The following is a 20,688-nucleotide window of genomic DNA, read 5'->3' as shown; positions in this document are numbered from 1 at the left end:
AGAGTCCTGTGTTGTTTTTATATTTAAACTTCTGTTTAAATTGACTTTTAACTGTACTGCTTTTTTGTACTTTACGTATAGTTCTTCTCATGAGACAGTTTGCCTTAAACTCCAGAAATGTTATATCTAAATGAAAAAGGTACCACATTCCAGAAACTTTCCCCAGTGAAGCACGGGATAGAGCCTTTGGACCCAATACTTTATTCACCACAGCGATGCTAAAATGAATACCTACAAGTTGTGAATCACTGTATACTTCAACAGATTTATCCCTTTAAATTACACTAAAGAATTAATTGACACATCACTGGCAAATGGCAATTAGGTAAGCTCTACCAACTCCAGAGTCCAATAGTCCAATAGTAGATACAGTAAAAATAAATATATACTCAACTCTTTGGGATATGGCAAAAACACGTATTTCAAAGAGCTACAAGGAACAAATTGACTAGAATATTTTCATTGTACTCTAAAATTATTAAATTGCAACAGCTTTAATTTGCCTGACCTAAATCATCACTGTAAGACATTGGGAGTGAGAGGCTAAGCCTATGATAGATGTAGAGGACATTGATTCACAAAAATCACAGAATCAATTAGGTTGGAAAAGACTCAGCTCATGGAGTCCGACCTATGATCACCTATGGTTCTGTTTTCTCCCATTTCACAGAATGTGCAAAGCGTTTTCAGTAAAAATGTCAGGTTCTTTGCAGTTGTGTGGAAAACCTTCATTTTCACATCTGGAACAACAACATGGGACTTTGGACTCAAATCCTGCAATAACCTACATAGCAAGTGTTGGCACAAAGACCCCATTAATGTTTGTGGGACTTGATCACGAGTTTATATTCTTAGATTCTACCTCATGACATTCTGCTTAACCTAATTCAAATTGTTTCTATCCTCTTAACTTTCCTCAACAGCAGCAGAGAGGAACATCGCCATAGCTTACACAGTATACTAGAGATTTGTTAAGTTGGATGTCTTGTCATCACACCCTGCAGAATGGTTACAAAGATTAAAAGGAGATTCTCAGAAAATTTCAAATATAAAATAGACCAAACACAGGTAAGTCATAATAGAGTGTGCTCAACAAAGAGCCAAAGATTTCTTCCTTAATTCTGCTTTAAGTTTATATGCAATAATCAGATAAACTTGTGAAATCTGTGGTACTGAGCCACCCAGTGGTTATTTCGAAAAAGCAAAATGCTCTTACTTCAGCAACAGAAATCAACAGGTTGGATGTTCACGTACCAAACAATACAATGGTAGAAAAGAATACATCTGCACTGCTTCTGTCTGCTCCGTATCCTGAATACAAAACTGGGCACCCTCCAAAGACAACCATCCTGGTTTATAGATGTCCTGCCCATGACATTTCACCAACCTGTCTCTTCCTGAGGGCTACAAACTGGAACAATCAATGCTTTTGATAAACTGTCAATCTTACTCATGGAACAAGAGTTTTATTCTAAGTGGGACACCAAAAATAGGGAAAGCAACAGAAAATCTGAACAACATATTTATATCATTGAATATCGAGAATATATTTGCTATCATTGAAGCATGGTTTGCAAATCAGTAGACCTGCCATATATCACCAAGTCCATTCCCTGCTTTCCCACAAAACCACATCAGTCACAATAAACTGTAATTTAAAACTAATTAAATTTCTTGATTGGAACTCCTACGGAAACATAAGCTTGGACCTAAGATTTTATAACAAAATTAAAAGCAAGAAACTGAGCTTTTGAAATCTAGTGCTTTTATTGAAGTTTCATGGTGATGTACAAAATACAGTGTTTTATCAAGATGCTTACAAAAATGAATAAAGATACTATAGCAAGTGCAAAAGAAATATCAAAGCAATTTTCCATTGAACATACAGGCTTCCAAGGGACTCCAATCCAACTATTTCAAAAAGGAACTCCTTAACAGGCTTCTCAGCACCCTGTCTTCCTATGAGCTACTGCTTATTGTCCTTTTATTTTGTAAATAGTTGGAGAACTGTTACTTAATAACAGAAATATAACTACCTACAAAGTCTCTGTTGGATTAAAAGACACCCATGTTGCAGTTTTCACAGAAGACCCTAAGAAGGTAGTTCTTTGAATAGTCATCCTATTTGAGAAAAATGATTTGTTAGGTTAAAGATAAGCCAAAGTCCAAGTCAGCAGTATTGCATACGTTGTTAGAATACACTTCCTTTTGCAGTTTTTCCCATTTCAGTATTTGCTCTGTTAGCTCCTCCAACTCTATCATGAGCACCTCTGTTTTTGACAAAGTGGTGTCCTGAAACAGAAAAGGGTTGGATTTAATCTCTATACATCCTATCAGTCTATCAGGACATAAAAGTAACTCAAATAACCAAACAGCATTGCATTTTTCATGCTAGAGAAGACAGCAGGTTCAGTTCTTTTACTACTCACCATATTGTTCATCATATGTGATATCTGAGGCATGCTTCTTACAGACTGCAAATGGCTTTCAAGCTTCTCAATGAAAGTCACAGCCTCTGTCAGCAACTCTACTATACACCTGTAACCAAAAATGAGCTCAAAGGTTGCGCTAAACAACAAGAATTTAATACCTATAAGCTCTTTTTTCATTGCCCTGCTTTCCTTAGTCCCCTTCTCCAGCTTTATGCAAGTTCCTTAACATCTAATTAATTTTTCTGCAATTACACTTCTTGCATGACTCTTAGCAACAAGAGTTAGCTTGTTAGCTTGCATGACTCTTAGCAACAAGCAGGGCAGGAATTACAGAAATGACTAGCCACTTCTTCAGTACTTGGGCTAGATTTTTAGACCATAAGAAGAAGGACTATACTTTTAAAACATGCACTATGCGTGTCTGGGAATCATTCATGCTTAGCTCTAAGCAAGCAACAGTGGTAGGAAGACACCCAGTGCTAAAGTAACAACTGCTTGGGAGAAGCATAACAAACTCAGCATGTAGCACATTTGTTTAAAACAATACATCACAACTTGTTCTGTAGACTTCTGAAGACAAGACCAAAAACCTAAGTAAATATTCATAAAATATGTATTACTACCTTCCTACGAATTTATCAGTGAGTAAACTACTAGCTTTTAGCTGAGGTTCTGCTATCACTTTTTATGTCTATTTTTATCAGGGGAAAAATTAATGAAAGCATGGGATTTTTACTGTCTACTAGTTCAAATTAATTTGGACTCATGCATACAAGAACAATTCTTTTCTGTGTGCCTACTTGTGAAAAGTAGCCTCAATAGGCAGGCTCTCTTGACATCTGTGTTTTATCAGCCTCTTTCTGAGAGCCCTCTTCTCTTTCAGTATGGCTTCCAGGTGCCTGTTCATATCTTCCAAAATTTCGCACTTTTTCCCTGTAAAATAAAATTGCAAAGTTGAACCTATTGTCCTGCTAAAACAAGAGCAAAATCTGTCCAGCAGACAGAAAGAAAAACACTGATCTATTGCAATGGACAGCTTACATTCAAGACAGACACTAATCAGAATGGCTTTTGCTGGAGCATACATGATTTAGTATCAGCATGCACTCAAAGTCACCATAACTACTTTTTAGAGATATAGATATGTTGTTTTACATTATCCATATTCTTAAGTAAATTCTCTTTGAGATGAAGTCAACTTCTTAAACTATACCATAGCATTGAAGTATTGCAATAGATTTCACTACCCTACCCTAACAGTGGCAGGCTAGAATGCTTCTAAGTACCCATAAAATCATAGTGGAAAAGTGTGAAATAATAGATGAACACATATGCTCCCCAAGTGCTGAATTATAAATTTAAGTTTAGGGGGAGAGAGATGCAGCAGAAACACACGGAGTTTCTGGAAAACAAACAGAGTAGCACATGCAGGCCAATGGTTACTGATGATCTCAGAGCTGATGCTCCACTGACCCTGGAGAGCTGACCACACCTCCCACACTGTTTTGGAGAATGAGTTACACACAGAGCTTCTACTAAGACTGTAGAGAGTGCAAGTTCAAATAGTATGGAAACATGCTTTAGATGTTAATGAAACACCTACCACCTCTAACAATTATTCAGAGACGACTGCTGCAATAACTTCTGGAATTGTCATGTACTCAGAAGAAACATTAATCTGCTGCTAATTTGAGACTCGTGGTTTTTCTACGGTACAACTGCACTTACCTAAGTGAAAATGGTGAGTAATGTCTGCTGTCTCATTCTCCAACTGCATCATTTCAGTTTCCAGTTTTATCTACAACAATAATAGCATCAAATGAAAGTGCATTTTTAACATACTTATCCAGATATTGTTGACTCTCGTGGGGTGGAGGAGGAAGTAGAAAGGCAGAAAGTGGCAGCATAGGAGAGAGCATGTGGACGAAAGAGAGCAAGCATTACCACAAGAACGTGTTACCCTGCTCTCCAGAGAGTGTCTACTACTAGGTGGGGCTTTTTTGGTCAACAAGAAAAAGACTGTTTAAAAAGACCAACTTAAATAATTTGGTGATTTGTGCTGGAAAAGACAGATCTTGCAATTCATTCCTAAACCACAGAATTTATGATAGAATGGCTTGGGTTGGAAGGGCCGTTAGAGATCATCTAGTTCCAAACCCCTGCCAATCGGCAGGGATATCACCTGCTAGACCAGGTTGCTCAGAGCGCCATCCAACCTGGCCTTGAACACTTTCAGGGATGGGGCATCCACAACTTCTCTGGGCAACCTGTTCCAGTGTCTCACCACCCTCACAGTAAAGCACGTTTTCCTAATATCTGATCTAATCTAATCTATCTTCTTTTAGTTTAAAACCATTCCCCCTTGTCCTAGCATTATCTGCTTGTGTAAAAAGCCACTCTCCCTCACTTTTTAAGCCCCCTTTAAGTACTGGATGGCTGCTGAACAATCCATGCTCTCTCAGCCTGTGTTTGTAGGAGAAATGTTCCAGCCCCTGGATCATCTTCATGGCCCTCCTCTGGAACTGCTCCAACACGTTCACCTCTTTCCTGTCCTGAGGATCCCAGACCTGGACACAGCATTTCAGGTGGGGTCCCACAAGGGCAGAAGAGGTGAATCCCCTCCCTTGCCCTGCTGGCCACGCTGCTTTTGATGCAGCCCCTGATGTTGTTGGTTTTCTGGGCTGTGACTGCATGTTGCTAGGTCATGTCTAACTTTTCATCCCAAGTCCTTCTCCACAGTGCTGCTCCCAATAAGTTCATCTCCTGGTCTGTATTCATGTCTGGGATTGCCCTGACCCAGGTGCAGGACCCCACATTTGGTCTTGTTGAGGCTCATGAGGTTCTTGTGCGGCTACTTCTCAAGCTTGCCCAGTCCTCTGGATGGCATCCCATCCTTCTGTTGTGTCCAGTGCTCCTCTCAGCTTAATGTAATCTGCAAACTTGCTGAGGGTGCACTGATCCCTGTCTACGCCATTGATAAAGATATTGAAGAGCATCGGTCCCAGGACAGAGCCCAGATACCACTGGTCACCAGCCTTCAGCTGGACATAGAGCCATTGACCACAACTCTCTAGCTGTGTCCATTCTGCCAATTCTGTAATCACTGGATAGTCTACCCTTCAAACCCATGTCTCTCCTACTTACATGTCTTGCAAAGCAGTTTCATAGTCTATGTAATGTCTAAACCAACATTATAAAATACAAGGCAGCAGCTGGTTCAGGCAGTAGGAAATGTCTGAGATTACTGCCGGCTAACCAACAAAATTGCCTATAAAGAGGCAAATTTTTGTGACTTGAAGTCAACTACATATTCTTTATTGTTCAGTTTCCTTAGAAAACTTCAGGAAACAATTTAGTCAAAGGTGCAGCCTGCTGAGTCCTTCTACTTATTCCTAAAACTTTTGTTTCACAGTTTTGTTCTTTTCTTGATGACAACTCAGTCCACTGGGGAAAAAAGTGCCAACTGTTAAACAGCTGAACTGTTAAAAAACCCCTCAAAACATGAGACATCATGGCACGTGGCAGTCTGATACTTCATCAGAGCCCTGGATTACCGCCAGGTATCAAAGTGCTGAGTGCACACTGGCAATAGTAAAGGCTGTACCTCATTGATTTCAGCTTCCGTGTTTACCATTTCTTCCATCTCTGAGAATTTTGCAAAGCATGGCGTTCTTCTACTAGTTAAATCCAAAGCCTCCTTTGAAAGTAAGACAACAGGAAAAATGCAATCAGTAGCAAGAAAGTACCGAGCAAATGCGCCATAATAAGTCTTCCACAGTTTGAAGTTGTTCCTCTGCTGCGCTCCGCAATACAGCACAATTCACCCGAACAACGCCTAAGTCACGCTACTCCGCGGCGCCGCCCCGCGGCCGCCGGGCCCGGGCGGTACCTGGCTCACGGCGCCCGCCGCCAAGCACCGCTCCAGCAGCACGGCCGCCGCCGAGCGCTGCCCGGGCTCCCAGGGCCAGGGCTCGCCGCCGCCCTGCTCCTCATCGCTCTCCACGTCGAGCCACGCGCTCCACTCCAGCTCCAGCTCGGGGTCGCCATCGAGCTCGGAATCGGACTCGAGCTCGGGGTCGCTCGCTCCGCGGGGCCGGGGCCCGGGCCCGGGGCTGGGGCTGGCGGCCTCCACGGGCGGACTCCCGGCGTCTCGCAGTGGCGGCGGCGGCCGGGAGCGCCTGGGGGCCGCCATGACGGGCGTGGCAGGAACGGCGGTGACTCGCGTCCGGTTCCGGGCGGGCGCTGCTGGAGCGGCGGTTCTGGAAGGGCGGAGCGCGGGGGACGAGCCGGGGCTTCGCCGCCGCGGAGTGTCTGCCAGCGGCGCCCGGACAGGTTGGTTGAGCCGAGCCGAGCCGGGCCGGGCCGGGCCCGGCGGCCTCCGACGGTGCTGGGGTCGGGGCCGGAGCAGCCGGGCGGGGTTGGGGCGGGGGGACCGCGGCCTGCAGCCGGTCAGGGCTGGCCTGGCCCCTTGCCGGGGCGCCCGCTGCGGCACGGGGCGCATCTCCTGTCGGGCTCCCCGTCGCGGCTGATTACGTGCTGTCCCCGAGGCTTCATTCCCCACCGCCCGGCTGCGAACCCGGCACTAATCCCGGGCCTGTGACTCGTGCGCCCTGGGATTAAACCCGCCTGGGGTTACGGAGGTGGGTGTCGTGTGTCTGCTAAGAGTCACGGCAGAGGAGTCAGTTCTCTAAATAGAATAAAACCCAAATAAAACCCAAATAAAAACCCAAATAAAACAGTAGCAGTGTCGGCAGGCCAGCGCTGATAGATGCCACAGAAATCACAGCCCGTCTACGTGGAGAATCTCCTTATGCTGCGGGGTCTCGAAAGAGGCAAAATGTGGAAAATGTGCAGTTTTCCCACTTCGTTTTAACTCTGTTTGTTGCATCATTTCAGTAATCAAACTGCTGTAATGTAGGTAAATCTGCTTAATCTAGGTAAATCTAGGTAAACCTTTAGACTTCTAGGTTCTAGCTATGAGGAAGATGAAAACGCAGCAGTGAAATGGTTCAATGTGTCAGAATGCTTGTAGTGTTGGGGACAATGCACGTAAAATGACTTTTTACATTTGCTTTATTGCAGAGATTTTGCATTGCAGTTCTCTAGCACAGAGTAAAACTGGCTGACACCATTACTTGAACTCCGTGTGCTTGACAGAGAACTGTTAGGATGGGAAATAGTGCACTGAAAGCCCACCTGGAGACAGCACAGAAAACTGGTGTGTTTCAGCTAACGGGAAAGGGACTTACTGAGGTAATGTACTGGGGGGGGAAACATGGCTGTTTGTGTGTATGACTGACACTTTGGGAGAGAAATTCCCACTTCACTGTCATAATGCAGTTGCATACCTGTATTTCTTGTAAACAGTCATGGAAAATATTTCAAGTTTTGTTGGGTTTTTTTTCACTTTTGCTTGCCTTGTCTTCTGATTGAGGATTTATCTCTCAGGGCACTTATATACTTGTGAGCTTATGCTTTACAGTATGTATATCTTCAAGAAGTACTAGTTTTGATGTTGTGCTTTTAGAAAATGTCTGTAAACTTGAGGGGGAAAATGTAAATTTTATAACCATATTGTTGCTCAGAAAGGTACTCCACAATTTGTGACATTTAGATACTTCTGTTGTATTTAATTGTAGCCATATGAATAGTCTGTACAGGCTTTTCATTGGGCTGGCAGCAAGCATCACGAAAGTTTATTATATTGGAAATTATCTTAACTTAGACTCAACTCCAGAAAAACACAGAATGTCCTGGAACCATAAATCCAGCAACGATTTGCAGGATAGCCAAAAAACCCTCTATATTGCAGTAATTTTCCAAGACTTTTCTAACATGCTTTCTTCCACTGTCCTACCTCCTCTCTTCACTTTTTCTCTGTCAAGCCAAAGGAGAATCAAAACCACTGGCTTATTCGCCAGGACTCCTTGATGGTGATTGTCAGGTTTTTCTTTTTTTCACCTGAGTGCCAAGACTCAGTACCAAAGTGGTACAGGATGTAAACAAGAGTAAGGAAAATGGTATACATAATTACTTAAAAAGGGAAGCAGGAGAAAAATTTTCAAATCATCCTCTGCTAAAATATAGAGGCATTAACTAGGTGTAGAGTATTTTAAATGACAGGCATGTTTAAGAGAAGCACGTAAGAGGATGAAAATGTAATGTTTTTAATTTTACTTATTTGGATGAAAAACTACTCTTTCTAGATGTTAGTGTTTTGTTTATACCCCTTTTCCCTACCCCAGATGAAATAATATTTTAAAAAATATGCATTGAACAAATTTGCCAATTGCGCTGTGGTGATTGGACATTGTGATACATATGACAGTATGTAACAGTCGTACAATTAAAATTTTAAGCTGTATGACGTGAAAATTCAACTTTTTATCAACTATTTAAACGCTGTATCTTTTCCCCCCCATAGTTTCCTGAAGATCTGCAGAAGCTAACAAGCAACTTAAGGACAATAGACTTGTCGAACAACAAAATAGAGCTCTTGCCACCTCTCATTGGAAAATTTTCCTTTTTGAAGAGCCTTGCTCTAAACAACAACAAACTGAGTATGCCTGCTAATTAATATCTCCACTGATTTTTAAAATAATAAGTTGTTTTCTCTATCGAAAACGAAATTTAATTATTTAACTCTCACAAGATGTAAACAGGGAGTTTAGTCACTTAAACTGAAATCTTTGGAATTCATGTACAGGATAAAAACCTCTAAATCATAAATTCTACAAAACTAGTTGCCACTTAGTGTATTATTAATTTTGCAATGACACGTGAATACTTAAACCCATAGAGGTTTTGTGCTGTGATTTACCTGACGTGAAGGTTTAACAGTGTCAGATGGTTTACTACTTGCCTAGAGAACAGGTAATGAAGATCATATGTAGACAATGTTGCTGGCCATTCAGTGGTTGTTACTGTTTCTGTTAAACATCCATCATTATGGAAAAATCACAATGAAGAAACTAGGGGTTTTATGCATTAATTATGTATTATTTGCCTTTTTGAAAAAATGGAGCTAATTTACGAACCTCACTGACTCTGTAGTGCAGCTCAGGAATGTTAGAGATTATACTCATGTGTAGGTGGAAAGAGGGATGAATGGATCATCCCTCGCAGCAGATGCAAGCCAGCAGACCTTACTTGGTGAGGTTTGTATGCTGGTATGACACTATGAATTATCTCATAACTTACTTCTGAGCGAGTAATACCTTTAAAGGGCAAAGGTGAAGCTGTGAATTTTGTGGGTTTTCAAGTGTCATAGAACCTGTTGGCAGAGTGTTAGTAAGGACTATAACTGACAGGCTAAAGTCTCCTGAATAGTGATTGCAGATTGTGATTTGAATGTCTGCCTTGTCTGCAGATTGTGGAAGATGGTTAAAAAGCATGTATCATCTCTGGGCTTAAGTTTCTGTGCAGGGATCTGTGCCTTCACTGGAAAATGGGGAGGAATTCAGTGAGAAATTACTTAAATAGCACTGTTCTTCATGCAGAAGCTTATTTGAACTAAATGGGTATGCATGTTTACTGCTTTTTAGGTCATATGCTCTTCTGTCATTTTTCTGTAGCTGCTTTACCTGAGGAGCTGTGTAAACTGAAAAAACTGGAAACACTACACCTGAATGGCAATCACTTGAGGCAGCTACCAGCTGCATTTGGACAACTTTCAGCTCTCAAAACCCTAAGCCTCTCTGGAAACCAGCTTCGGACTGTGCCTACACAACTCTCTGGTCTTCGCCATTTGGATGTGGTCGATCTTTCAAAAAACCAGATCCAAAATGTGCCTGACACTGTGGGAGAACTGCAGGCTATCGAACTCAATTTGAATCAGAATCAGGTCTGGTAACTGAGATGTTGTGGGCATGTAGATTTAGGACATGGTTTACCTTAGACTTAATACAGCCATGGAACATAGGATGAGACCATCAAAACTTTATAGCTAAAAGACATCTCCTGAACACAACACAAATGAGGAATCATAACTAGAATTTGTGTACCAATATATCCAACTGCCTGATTTGATTAACTAAAAAATCCTGAATTTAGTCATGCAGAAAATGATTTGAACAGTTCTTGAGCAGGAATGTGACAAACAGATGTGTAGGTTGCTTGTCATCATGGAATAAAAAAAAGTTATTTTGATTTTTGATCATTTGTTACTTATGTATTATTTTTAAGTACTTACTATTAGTACAGTATAGTTTACATTTACAATATGGCAATTGTTCTGTGTAAGTCTGAAACAGATCACTTTAATAATCACTGATCACTACCATTTTAATCCCGTTTCTCTTTTCATTTCCACAAGATTTCCCAGATCTCCGTTCAGATCTCCCACTGTCCACGCCTCAAAGTCTTGCGTTTAGAAGAAAACTGTCTAGAACTCAGCATGCTGCCTCAGAGTATCCTCAGTGATTCCCAGATCTCACTGCTTGCAGTAGAAGGCAACCTCTTTGAAATCAAGAAACTCAGAGAACTGGAAGGTTATGACAAGGTTTGTGTTTTGGTTTTGGTTTTTTGTCTCTTTTTTTAAAGAAACTCCTGGTGAAGTCCTTACTCAGAATACTAAGCATTTATGCTGGTGAATAAAAGCACTAAATAGTCTGTTGGTAGTGTCATTGCTACTGGATTCATAACTAACTTCTGAAAACAACTTCAAGAGTTCTTCAAAGATAACTTTCTCATAGGATTCAGGGTCAATGTTCTTTCATCAGCATCTTTTGAAGGGTAGCTAATAATGACAGGTGTCTTCACTTTGATGGGATGAAAACCAATGGATTCTTCGTATTATACAGCATTCGTAAGTATTTAGCATTAGTTCATCCTTAACACTGGAGATTTGACCATTAATCTGAATTGCAGCAAATGCCAGAAATTTTTGGGGGGTGTCTTTGTTTGAAATGAAAGCTCTAATAGTTATGCCTGGGATATAAAAATATGCTTTAGATGCAGACTGTTTTTGACTCTTAGAGCAGAAGCTTAGCTGCTTTAAGTAATAATGAATTCTCTATTAATTTCTGAGAAAATCTTATATTTTTTGTTTTCTTTGTAGTACATGGAACGATTCACAGCTACAAAGAAGAAGTTTGCATGATTGCTGTTCTGACCCTGTATATTACCAGTAAGAAGACCTAGATTAGAAGCGTCTGCTTCACTGACTTAAACCAAGACTGATGAAGGAAATGATCAGAGTAGTCCTCTTCTAGTAGTCTGATACAGCCTGTTAAGGCCACATTGAATAAACTTGAACTAGAGAATTTAAGTATTGAACTGATGAACCTGCCCAGGGGCCAGTTTTGATTTTTGTGCCACAATAGCTTTTAACACAGTACATGTTCTCCTTTGTCAGGGCTTGTTCCATCACAGAGAAAGGGAACAAGCATTTCAAAGTGGCCAGTTCCCTTTTGTCAGGAAGCTGGCTGTTGATTTGTAAGAGGACTATTTCTTCTGGAAACATTTTTCCATGATAGCACATGGAAGTTCTACCACCAAAGCACTGTATGTCTTGCAGCAAGCACTGTTCTGCAGAGAAGAACTTTTACAAATGAGGTTTTAGTTTATAACCTGTATAAGTTTGTTTTGTTTTTTTTTTTTTTTATGAAGCACAAATAGTTGTGGTTAAGTTAAATGTTTTATTAACAGCTTCCAGTAAACAAATTGTGGTTTGAGCATCCTTTATTTATATTTAACTCTACAGGCTTTCTTTTCTCATAAGCAAGAATTGCACTACAGTCCATTTTTGCTTGAGCTGTATCAAATAAAAATTAGGTTCATCTTCAGTGTATTCAGTAAAAATGTATATCGCTAGAAAATATAATATCCTTGCACTGACTCCTTGTGTACAGAGCAATGCTGAAGGTTTTAGTTGTCAGCCCACTGCTGCTGCCTTATTACCAAAAGCACCTAGAAAGAGCTAAAAATGTATGCAATTATGTAACTTATACTGAAAAGGAAAATGTACTTGTATATTTTAGTAAATTATTTTCAAAAAATCAGTTCAAGTTTATTTGGTGTAACTGTTGTCATTTTAATAGGTAGTACTAAGATGTCACTGAAAGCCCTCATTTAGCTACCTGAGTCTGTCAGTTGTTGGTAACAGCTACACCTCAACATTACACCCATAATTAGGACTAGCAATAAGTGGTTCTTTCGTGATGCTCAGAGACATATTTAGTTCCCTGACCCTGTTGCCATCTTATTTCAATTCTTACATAGTAATACTTAAGAGTGTTTTAGGGGACATCAGCTCCTTATTCAAAGGATCGATGTGAGTCATCATTTAACAGGGAACCAGTTGTACTAGCTATTATTTCATTAAAAAACTACTAGCTTCTTGTCAGAAGTAGCTGTCAGCTGACAATGTTTATGAGACTTTGTTTTGCAAAACATAACCAGGAAACTGCTTTAAGAACATGTACATGTTACCATAATGCAAGGCCCTGTATAATCAGAAATCTATTCAGCTTCATACTAATAGATTCCACAGATTATGACATGCAAATTTGAGCAGTGAATAAAGCCTCCACACTTGTTCTAAATTTTAGCTCCTTCTACTTGATACCTAAATCCCATTTGAAGTACTAGCTTTTTTTTTCCTGTAGATTTGCTGTGCATGAGACATCAACAGAACAAATTAACTGTTAGCAGATTCCCCCTTTGTATTCACCAAAGGGGTGGTCTATCATCAATATGTATGCACTTGGCAATACTGTGCTGTGGTGGCATTTTGGTTTTACTATTTTTTAACTGAAAGTATCTGTGCTCCGAGATGCTGCTTCTCTCATTTAACATGTGTTTATGAGGATTCTTTTTTTCTATTCAACAACAATGTGTAAGAAGAGATGGCAGAGCACAATCGTTGAAAATTATGGAGTTAGCATTGCTATAAAAAAAATATCTTACTACTGTGGGAAGTATTTAATTAAGTCAGTATTTCTTTTCTTGATCACTAGCACATTTAGAAACCTCTCAGTTGCTCACTGTTAGGCTCCTTTGCTGCCTTGGAGTTATGACAGCTATCAAAGCTTTTGCAGAGCAAAATGGAGAAAGCACCATGTAAAATACTGATTGGAATTGAGTTAGTCCTAATTAATTAAACTTGTTCCAGAACAGAGGAAGACTGATTTCTGTTTCAAGGAAAAAATAACTTACTGATGCCCTTACCTGTTTTAACTCACTGCAATGAATGTAACTAAGTCACAGAGTAGAATGCTGTTCTAGATATTTCAGCACTCTGTAACCTATTGATGGTTTTATATTGGGACTTCCTGTTTTCCCTTCTCATCACCCCCACCCTACAAGTGAAGCTATAAACCAATTTTATTTCCATGCACAATCATGCTTGCAGCTTTTAAATTTTTGATTTACTGAGGTAGAACATTACCCTAGTTAACAATATAAACCATTTATGTATTTTGTTTCAGACCTGTATCACTTGCTCTCCAATTTTCCATTGCAGTAAGACACATATTTCATCCATCTATTCAACCAGCATTTAGACACTGTTTTGCTTCAAGTGCAGCAAAAGTGAATTAGCAACTGCGGGTTATTGTGTGGTGTAAACAGTGAGTTGTTTCACCATATAGCCTTCACAGAGGTGAGTTCTGCAAGTAGCTGTACAAGCAGCATGTGCTGCAGTTCACAGTACAGTTACTGCTGTGCTAAAAGTCTGTATTTCATCAAGGAGTAGACTAGCTTGAATTTACCAATTATTGTCCTTTAAGCATACCCATGGAACATGTGCTGCCTCCTCATAATAGTTACGTAAGCAGGCTGTCCCTAGTTTCTTTACCTAGTTATATAGATAGAGTAGATATATAGTATGTTAGAAGTACTTCTTCCAAGCTCTTCCCAGGTATGGTAATCTCTCTTGCAGCTCAGAACTGTTGCAAGTCAACAAAAGTCTCTATTTCCCCCCATACCTCTTCCCTCTTAAGAGTGTTCTGGGAATCTGAGGCTCTAGTATGAGAGAAAATACAATTTAAATTGCCTCACAAATGAAATTGCATTGGCAGTAGGTTAAATCACTACATTTCATCTACTGGACTTGTTATTTGATAGGCATCTGTTACCAATACTTAACTAGAAAGTTTTAAGTTATTTTACTTTGTTCCTTTATCATCCTGAAGTATACTCCCATGTATGTCATGGTCTTTCAAAGAAGAGATGGACACAGTTCATAGACTGAATTTAGGAGATGTTGATTTGCAGGGATCAAAACTAGAGTGTTAAAGACCAAAATATTCCTCTCCTCCCAGCCACACCCATTCTTTTCTTAGCCTTGAGATTTCTGTGAAATAAAAATAGAAGAGAAACTTCCTAGTTGCATAGCAGCAACTAGTTCTGCCAAGTTTTTCAAGGACAGGAAACTAAACAAAGACATTTCTAAGAGAAAATAGTTTTAAAACACATTCCATTATAAAAGTATGTATTTTTTGTGCATAATATATAGTTTAACAATCAAAAGCAGAAACTGTAAACCTTCATTCTTAATAGCATTCAGACATACAAAGATGTACAAGTGTTGATTTCATACCATAGACATGGAAATTAAGCATCTATTCTATAGACAACAGTAAGACATCAAAGAAGCAAACTGTTTTTGACTAACATAAAGGCACCAACTCCCTCACAGATTTGGCTCTTGCTGCATCAAAAGAGTATTGATACTCCGATAATACTCTAGAGTCTCAGAAATTACTTCCTTGTGTCATATTCATTGCAGTATTACAATTTTGATATACTAATCACAGCATTCTATCAGCCAACATGCTCATTTATTGTTAGAGCTCAGGCAAGTCAAGAACAAGGACTTGCAAGGGCCGGGGAGAAGAAAATTCCAATGTTTGCAATGTCCAAATGCTACAGAGCAGGCTTGCACTGTGTAAGCAGAGTAAGGTAATCACTTCGGTCTTCTGTTCCAGGAGACAATCACAATTAAATAACATGCTTTGCTTTCACAATTAGCAGCAAATATTCCTCAAGTTAATCTAAGTTTTTAAGAAGGAAAAAAGGGCATACAAAGTCCCTATGCAGGTGGCTGTTTGAAGTTTACTACACAATGTTCTTAAAAGTACTTCTTTGCTACTTGTATTTTTAAGCACATAATCTTCATTTACTGATCAGGTAGCTAGTGAACTTCTGAAATTCATTAGCATTCCAACAATTACCGGAAGCTAGACAGGAGCCAACTCACATTACTCAAATATCTAGTCCCCTAAAAATGACTTTACCTTACTCACATAAGGCAAACTGCCACTGGCCTAGTTTTACATGCAGCTGCCCCATCCTTTGGTCAGTTGTTTATGTTTTTTGTTTGGTGGGCTGTTGTGGGTTTTTGTGCGTGTGGTTGTTGGTTTTGGTTTTTTTTTCTTTAAATATCAAGTTGTCCTGGGAGTCAACTGAAAATATACTGGTAGTGCTGACTGGATTTCTACTAAAAAGAAAACAGAACACTTAAACACTGTCTTGCATTTCAGTGGATTAGTGTCACCTCTGACTTGGGTTCAATATTAGTGCCTACAGGGTATTTGTGGGCTGCCCTTCAAAAAAGCACCCCATAATGCTAATAGTTTTAATTATTCCTCCAATCAATTTGGTTTGAAGATTTTTGCCATCCAACACTGAGTATCACAGGTTAGTCCAAAGCATCATTTTTAACTTTAAAACAGGCATAATATACTGCTGGGTGGACTTAAAAATATCTAAGTCACTTGCAATTTAATTATTATCAATATTTCAAGAAAATATTTTCATATTACAGTAAAACCAAAATATTTTTCTTCACAGGAGAGTACTTTACCTCACCTGGTCAGAAACTCCTCTATTCTGCAACAGAGTAAGAATATTTTATTTGCAAGCAAGTTGGACATGTAATATTTCCAATTGCCAGTCCCAAAGTCTGCAATAATAAACCAGTCAGGAATCTATTTAGAACTAGTTTATTTAGAACTAGCATACATAAATAGCTACTGCTTCCTCCAGACTTGTGACAAAGAACTTTCACAATAAGCTTCACTGGGTTTGGTAGGTTTAAGCAGCACCCTCAAAGTCACTGCTGAGAGCAAACTCTGCACCAGATCTCAATCATTATTTTGCACTGGAGAAAGGCATAACCTGAACTCCAGTGAAAACTGGCCAAAAGAGAATAAGATACAGGATGCAAGCAAACTGCATGCTTTTCTGCTCAGCTTCTTCCAGTTCAGATGCATCATTCAAACACTTAAAAGTTAACTTTTAGATGAGGGGTGTAAAATTTTCCATCAAATAAATACTTTGGAGAGATGGTTTTATTTTCTTCTACTCATGTGTGCATGGGGTTTAGATCAGATATATATATACACACAACAAATATTATCAGAACAATGCAGCATGATTAGTCATGGCCTCCAAACCAATGTCAATTTACAGTAAAGAAATGGAAACCTGTATATCCCTCTGGTTACCATTACCATACAGTTCATGTGCTTAGGAAGTGTTTTAAAGCCCTCAACCCACAAGTTGTAAGTAATGGGCCTCTTCAATTCTGTGATCCACAAATTCAACTCCAAACCAATCATGTGGTTTGGATTGTAAAACTATGGTTAGATGCTAGAGATACAAATCAGACAATGTTCACCTAGTCCCTAGTTTAATGAAGACACTCAACTTATGAGGTATTTCAAACAGTGCAAAGTGCCCTCTCCAACTTTCCACAACTGTGAATTCAGGTTACCCTGCTTGTTCAACTTCAATAAAGGACTGAATTTTCGGTGCAGGAAAATAAAACTTAAAAAAAATAATAAAAAGAAACTGGGAAGAGTAATAAAACATGCAAGAAGATTCTCAAAGCCCTAACACTTGTAGCCCTGAGCAGTGTAAAGAAAGTGAAGGCAGATGAGTAGAAAGAAGTTGGCTGCTTTCTTGGAGTCAAGGCCATGTTTACATGAAGCAATAAAAGAAAACTAATCCCTACAGAAGGGGTACTGCTTCATTTTTCCCAGCCCCTCTTATTTCAGAATAGAAGTCTCACAGATCCATGAATATGGTGGCTTGCAGCTGGAGAGGCTGTCATTGAACAATGACAGCAGGCTTTAATTTTCAATTAGTTTCTTGGCTCTGATGTTGGCTTGCTCAATGCGTTCCCTGTTTGTATCAGCCTGAAAGAGAGCAATTCATAGGTCATTTGCAGACTTGATGCAGAACAATTTAAAAATTCAAACTGACATGAACTTCTGAATTGCAAGGTATCATCATTGTGGTAGAGAGAAGGGGAGCAACTTCTGTATGCTGGAAGTAGTTTTTTTTTTCCCTAGCCAGCATATGCTGTCTATTTTGGCAGAAACAACCAGGAGAAGTAGGTTTTACTCTTTAGCTACTTTTGAAAAGCACCAGCTTGCCTCAGCTGGTCAGGAAGCATGTTAACAAAACAAGGGAATAAAAATTCTCTCCCAGTGTTTAGACATCTTAAGGACCTCTACAGAGCAACAAGGTTGCTCTGAAGTAATAGTCACAACTGGGCCTATGGGAATGAAGTCAGATTTATTCTGCTTAGTGCAAATCCCTAGTTTTCATTCACACCCCCTCCAATGTCCTAGTATTGTAACAACATGGTATTTGTAGGAACAAGCTTTAGATTTTATTATTGTTTAATTTACTATAATAAAGCATCAAAAGTGAGGTCACAGCATCTAGGTTGAACAAGTGTCAAAATATAGTTTTACTGATAGGTATGATAAGGAGTTTATAAGTAATTCCCTAATTATGCAGTGTGCTGTGGGGAATGTGCAGGAAGTATAATAAGCACTAAACTAGCTTCTGCCCTTACCATGAGCAGAACTCCTAAGAAACTCAACCTGTGTCAAGTATTAGCCATTTCACACCTTTGTATTGCAATGGGCTGGGCAAAGGACATTTGCAGTTCAAGTCCTTCCCTTCCTGTTCCCTCCTTCCTGCCTTTTGGGTCAAGGGAAAGGGCAGGACAAGAATCTACTATAGAAAAGGGAGACTCTAATCTGTTAACACCACTTTCAAAGCACTAATCTAGTTACTACATCTTCTTCTAAGAAAATGCCAGTAACGTAAGCTTCATTATGGGTTTATTCAGACTAGGAGTCCTGCATAACACTACCAAAAGTCACCCAGTCTAGTCTATTTCCCAGGTGAGTCAGAATCTTTAAAAAAATATAAGTATCAATTCTATTCTGAAGGTAAGCTTAATACTGCTCTTCATTTCTTTACATGATACTGTTGTTTGAAGATTTACAGACATTTGGTTTGGTTTCCATACTGTTCACTACATTTAAGAAGTTACCAGCATAAAAGAATTGTTGGGGAAGATGAAACAGGAAAGCCTTATAAATATGATTGCCTGACAAAAGATTTTGGGAATATGAAAACTACAGGCAACACCGAAATGAAAGCCACTTTTGAAATACCAAGTCTTAGTTACTGAACAACTGGAAAACAATGGTATGGCCAACTGAAGGTAATCCCCTCTTGATTGAACAATACCCTCTGCTTGCAGGCAGGTCCAAGGGTCAGAGCAGACCCTACTAGCTCAGCAGAAGGGGTCCAAAGAGTAGTTTTTAGAAGTTAAGATGTAACACTCTATGGTAATATAAGAACTCTTATAGGCTGTATGTAAATGCTATAGGATTTGTATCTTGTATTAGATTGGTTAGTGACAATTAGAATATTCAGTACAGAAGATGATTTATTGTATTGTAACCAGGACTTCGGACACTTCCATTCCTTCCTTTCCTTACTTCCATTCCACTCCACTCTTGCTCTTACACTCTCTCTCTCTCTCTCTCTCTTTCCCATTTACTCTCTTGCTTTCTTGGGCCTGCTCAGAGCTGAGTCTGGCAGCTCTGAGCAGTGCCCCTATACCCAAGCCCTTTACAATAAACCCCACGTGTCCCAAGATCTGACTATAGAGATCTCTCGTCACCGTCCATCCGTCCCGACCGAACCCGCCCGTAACCTACAAAGAATTAATTTAAATATCCTGAGACAAGTTGCCAGTCTCAAAACCAGAACTGCACTTTAATTTTTATTCTGTTGTGTAAAGCAATTCTAACTTGTATACACTGTATTTTAATTAAGTTAGTTATTAAGTTAGTAAGACTTGGTCAGCAAGATTTATTCAAATCACTAAACTAAAACAGCATCAGGCCAAAACAGATGCTTGAATCTACTAGAAACACTATTGCTAAAAACAATAATTCCCACTTGCAGTTTATTTGACCAGGCAGTTTTCAGTCTGCTTTATAAGTTGTAAGAATTTCACACCTCATTTTAAATTCCAAGAAATTTTCTAGTGTACTTTAAACTGTCTGACTTTTTAAACATGGTAATCAGATGTGCAGTTTCAGGGAACAGTGAAGGCATCCTTTCATATAACCATGTTGATTTGCCTTCTCAATACCACAATCCCTTAATTACTAGACAAAACTGAGATGCTGACACAGGTACAACCAGCACTTTTGTCAAACTAGAGGAATTCTGTTCCTTTTGCTTTTAACTCTACTGCACATTTCAATGAGATTTTAAAATTCCCATTTTGTCTTAATACTATAATTTCACAGTAATCCATGTTCACTTCTACGTTTTGAAATCTTTAATATACACTATTCATTAAAGCTTTTGCTTCCTTTCTCAACCAGGATGCCTATAAAATAACTTCTACTCATTTCAGAATATGGGCATTTCTAAAATAGGCTTAATATTCTCATTAAGCTGCCCTTTGAAAGAAACCTCCCCAAAACATTTATATATGCTTAATCTGGTTGGAGAAGCTAACACTTAAGTAATAAATTATATTAAAAAAGAAAGTTACTATTACTAACTTCATGTGCAGATGAGGGCAGACCATTTCCCTGTGCACCTACAAACTCCCTGTCTACCTACAAATTCCAAAGTCTCCCCAGCCCCAATATTAATTCATCCACAAGAATCAGGGCAATGAATTACCTGTGTTTTACTTTACCTTCATTACAGTGACTTTTTAGGAATTCCAGAAGAGCCTTGCTATTGTTAAAACTACCTATTCTCTACCATAAGAAAAAAAATTCCCTGCAAACAACAAAACTCCAGGTATACCTCCAGTAAATGTTTGTCCTTTTGATACCATGAAGTTCATTAGTTTTCAGAGTAAGTAGTAATCTGTGCTGTGTATTTAGGTTTCCTGACACTCAAGCATTTGAATTTTAAGATATGTACCCTATATATATATATATATATATATATATATATATATATATATATATAT

At 39.3% G+C, this 20,688-nt stretch overlaps 3 protein-coding genes across 4 annotated transcripts in view; 1 reads left to right on the top strand and 2 right to left on the bottom strand.

Annotated features, from left to right (window-relative positions):
- Window positions 1–1,743: 1,743 nt before the first annotated feature.
- HAUS2 (HAUS augmin like complex subunit 2) lies at window positions 1,744–6,630 on the bottom strand. Its single transcript, XM_042048230.1, has 6 exons — window positions 6,322–6,630; window positions 6,037–6,129; window positions 4,161–4,230; window positions 3,233–3,365; window positions 2,430–2,538; window positions 1,744–2,292 (listed from the first exon to the last, which is right to left on the bottom strand). The coding sequence occupies exons 1-6, from the start codon at window positions 6,622–6,624 to the stop codon at window positions 2,143–2,145; spliced, it is 858 nt and encodes a 285-aa protein (XP_041904164.1). The 5' UTR covers window positions 6,625–6,630; the 3' UTR covers window positions 1,744–2,142.
- A 27-nt stretch (window positions 6,631–6,657) lies between these two features.
- On the top strand, window positions 6,658–12,433 carry LRRC57 (leucine rich repeat containing 57). The gene is made up of 6 exons (XM_042048231.1): window positions 6,658–6,764; window positions 7,515–7,685; window positions 8,857–8,992; window positions 10,007–10,275; window positions 10,747–10,932; window positions 11,491–12,433. The coding sequence occupies exons 2-6, from the start codon at window positions 7,602–7,604 to the stop codon at window positions 11,530–11,532; spliced, it is 717 nt and encodes a 238-aa protein (XP_041904165.1). The 5' UTR covers window positions 6,658–6,764; window positions 7,515–7,601; the 3' UTR covers window positions 11,533–12,433.
- A 2,415-nt stretch (window positions 12,434–14,848) lies between these two features.
- Window positions 14,849–20,688, bottom strand: part of SNAP23 (synaptosome associated protein 23) — a 22,377-nt gene continuing 16,537 nt past the window's right edge. For both annotated transcript variants that reach the window (XM_042048233.1, XM_042048232.1), the window contains exon 8: window positions 14,849–17,575. In XM_042048233.1, coding sequence (XP_041904167.1) covers window positions 17,510–17,575 — 66 coding nt within the window. In that variant the 3' untranslated portion in view covers window positions 14,849–17,509. The remainder of the gene's footprint in view (window positions 17,576–20,688) is intronic.

Source organism: Corvus kubaryi, unplaced genomic scaffold, assembly GCF_017639235.1.
Source record: "Corvus kubaryi isolate FWS band 111438036 unplaced genomic scaffold, C.kubaryi_AGA036_p1.0 66, whole genome shotgun sequence".
NCBI classification, from domain to species: Eukaryota; Metazoa; Chordata; class Aves; order Passeriformes; family Corvidae; genus Corvus; species Corvus kubaryi.
The sequence above is the reverse complement of the archived record's forward strand: the minus strand, read 5'-3'. Positions and strand labels throughout refer to the sequence as shown.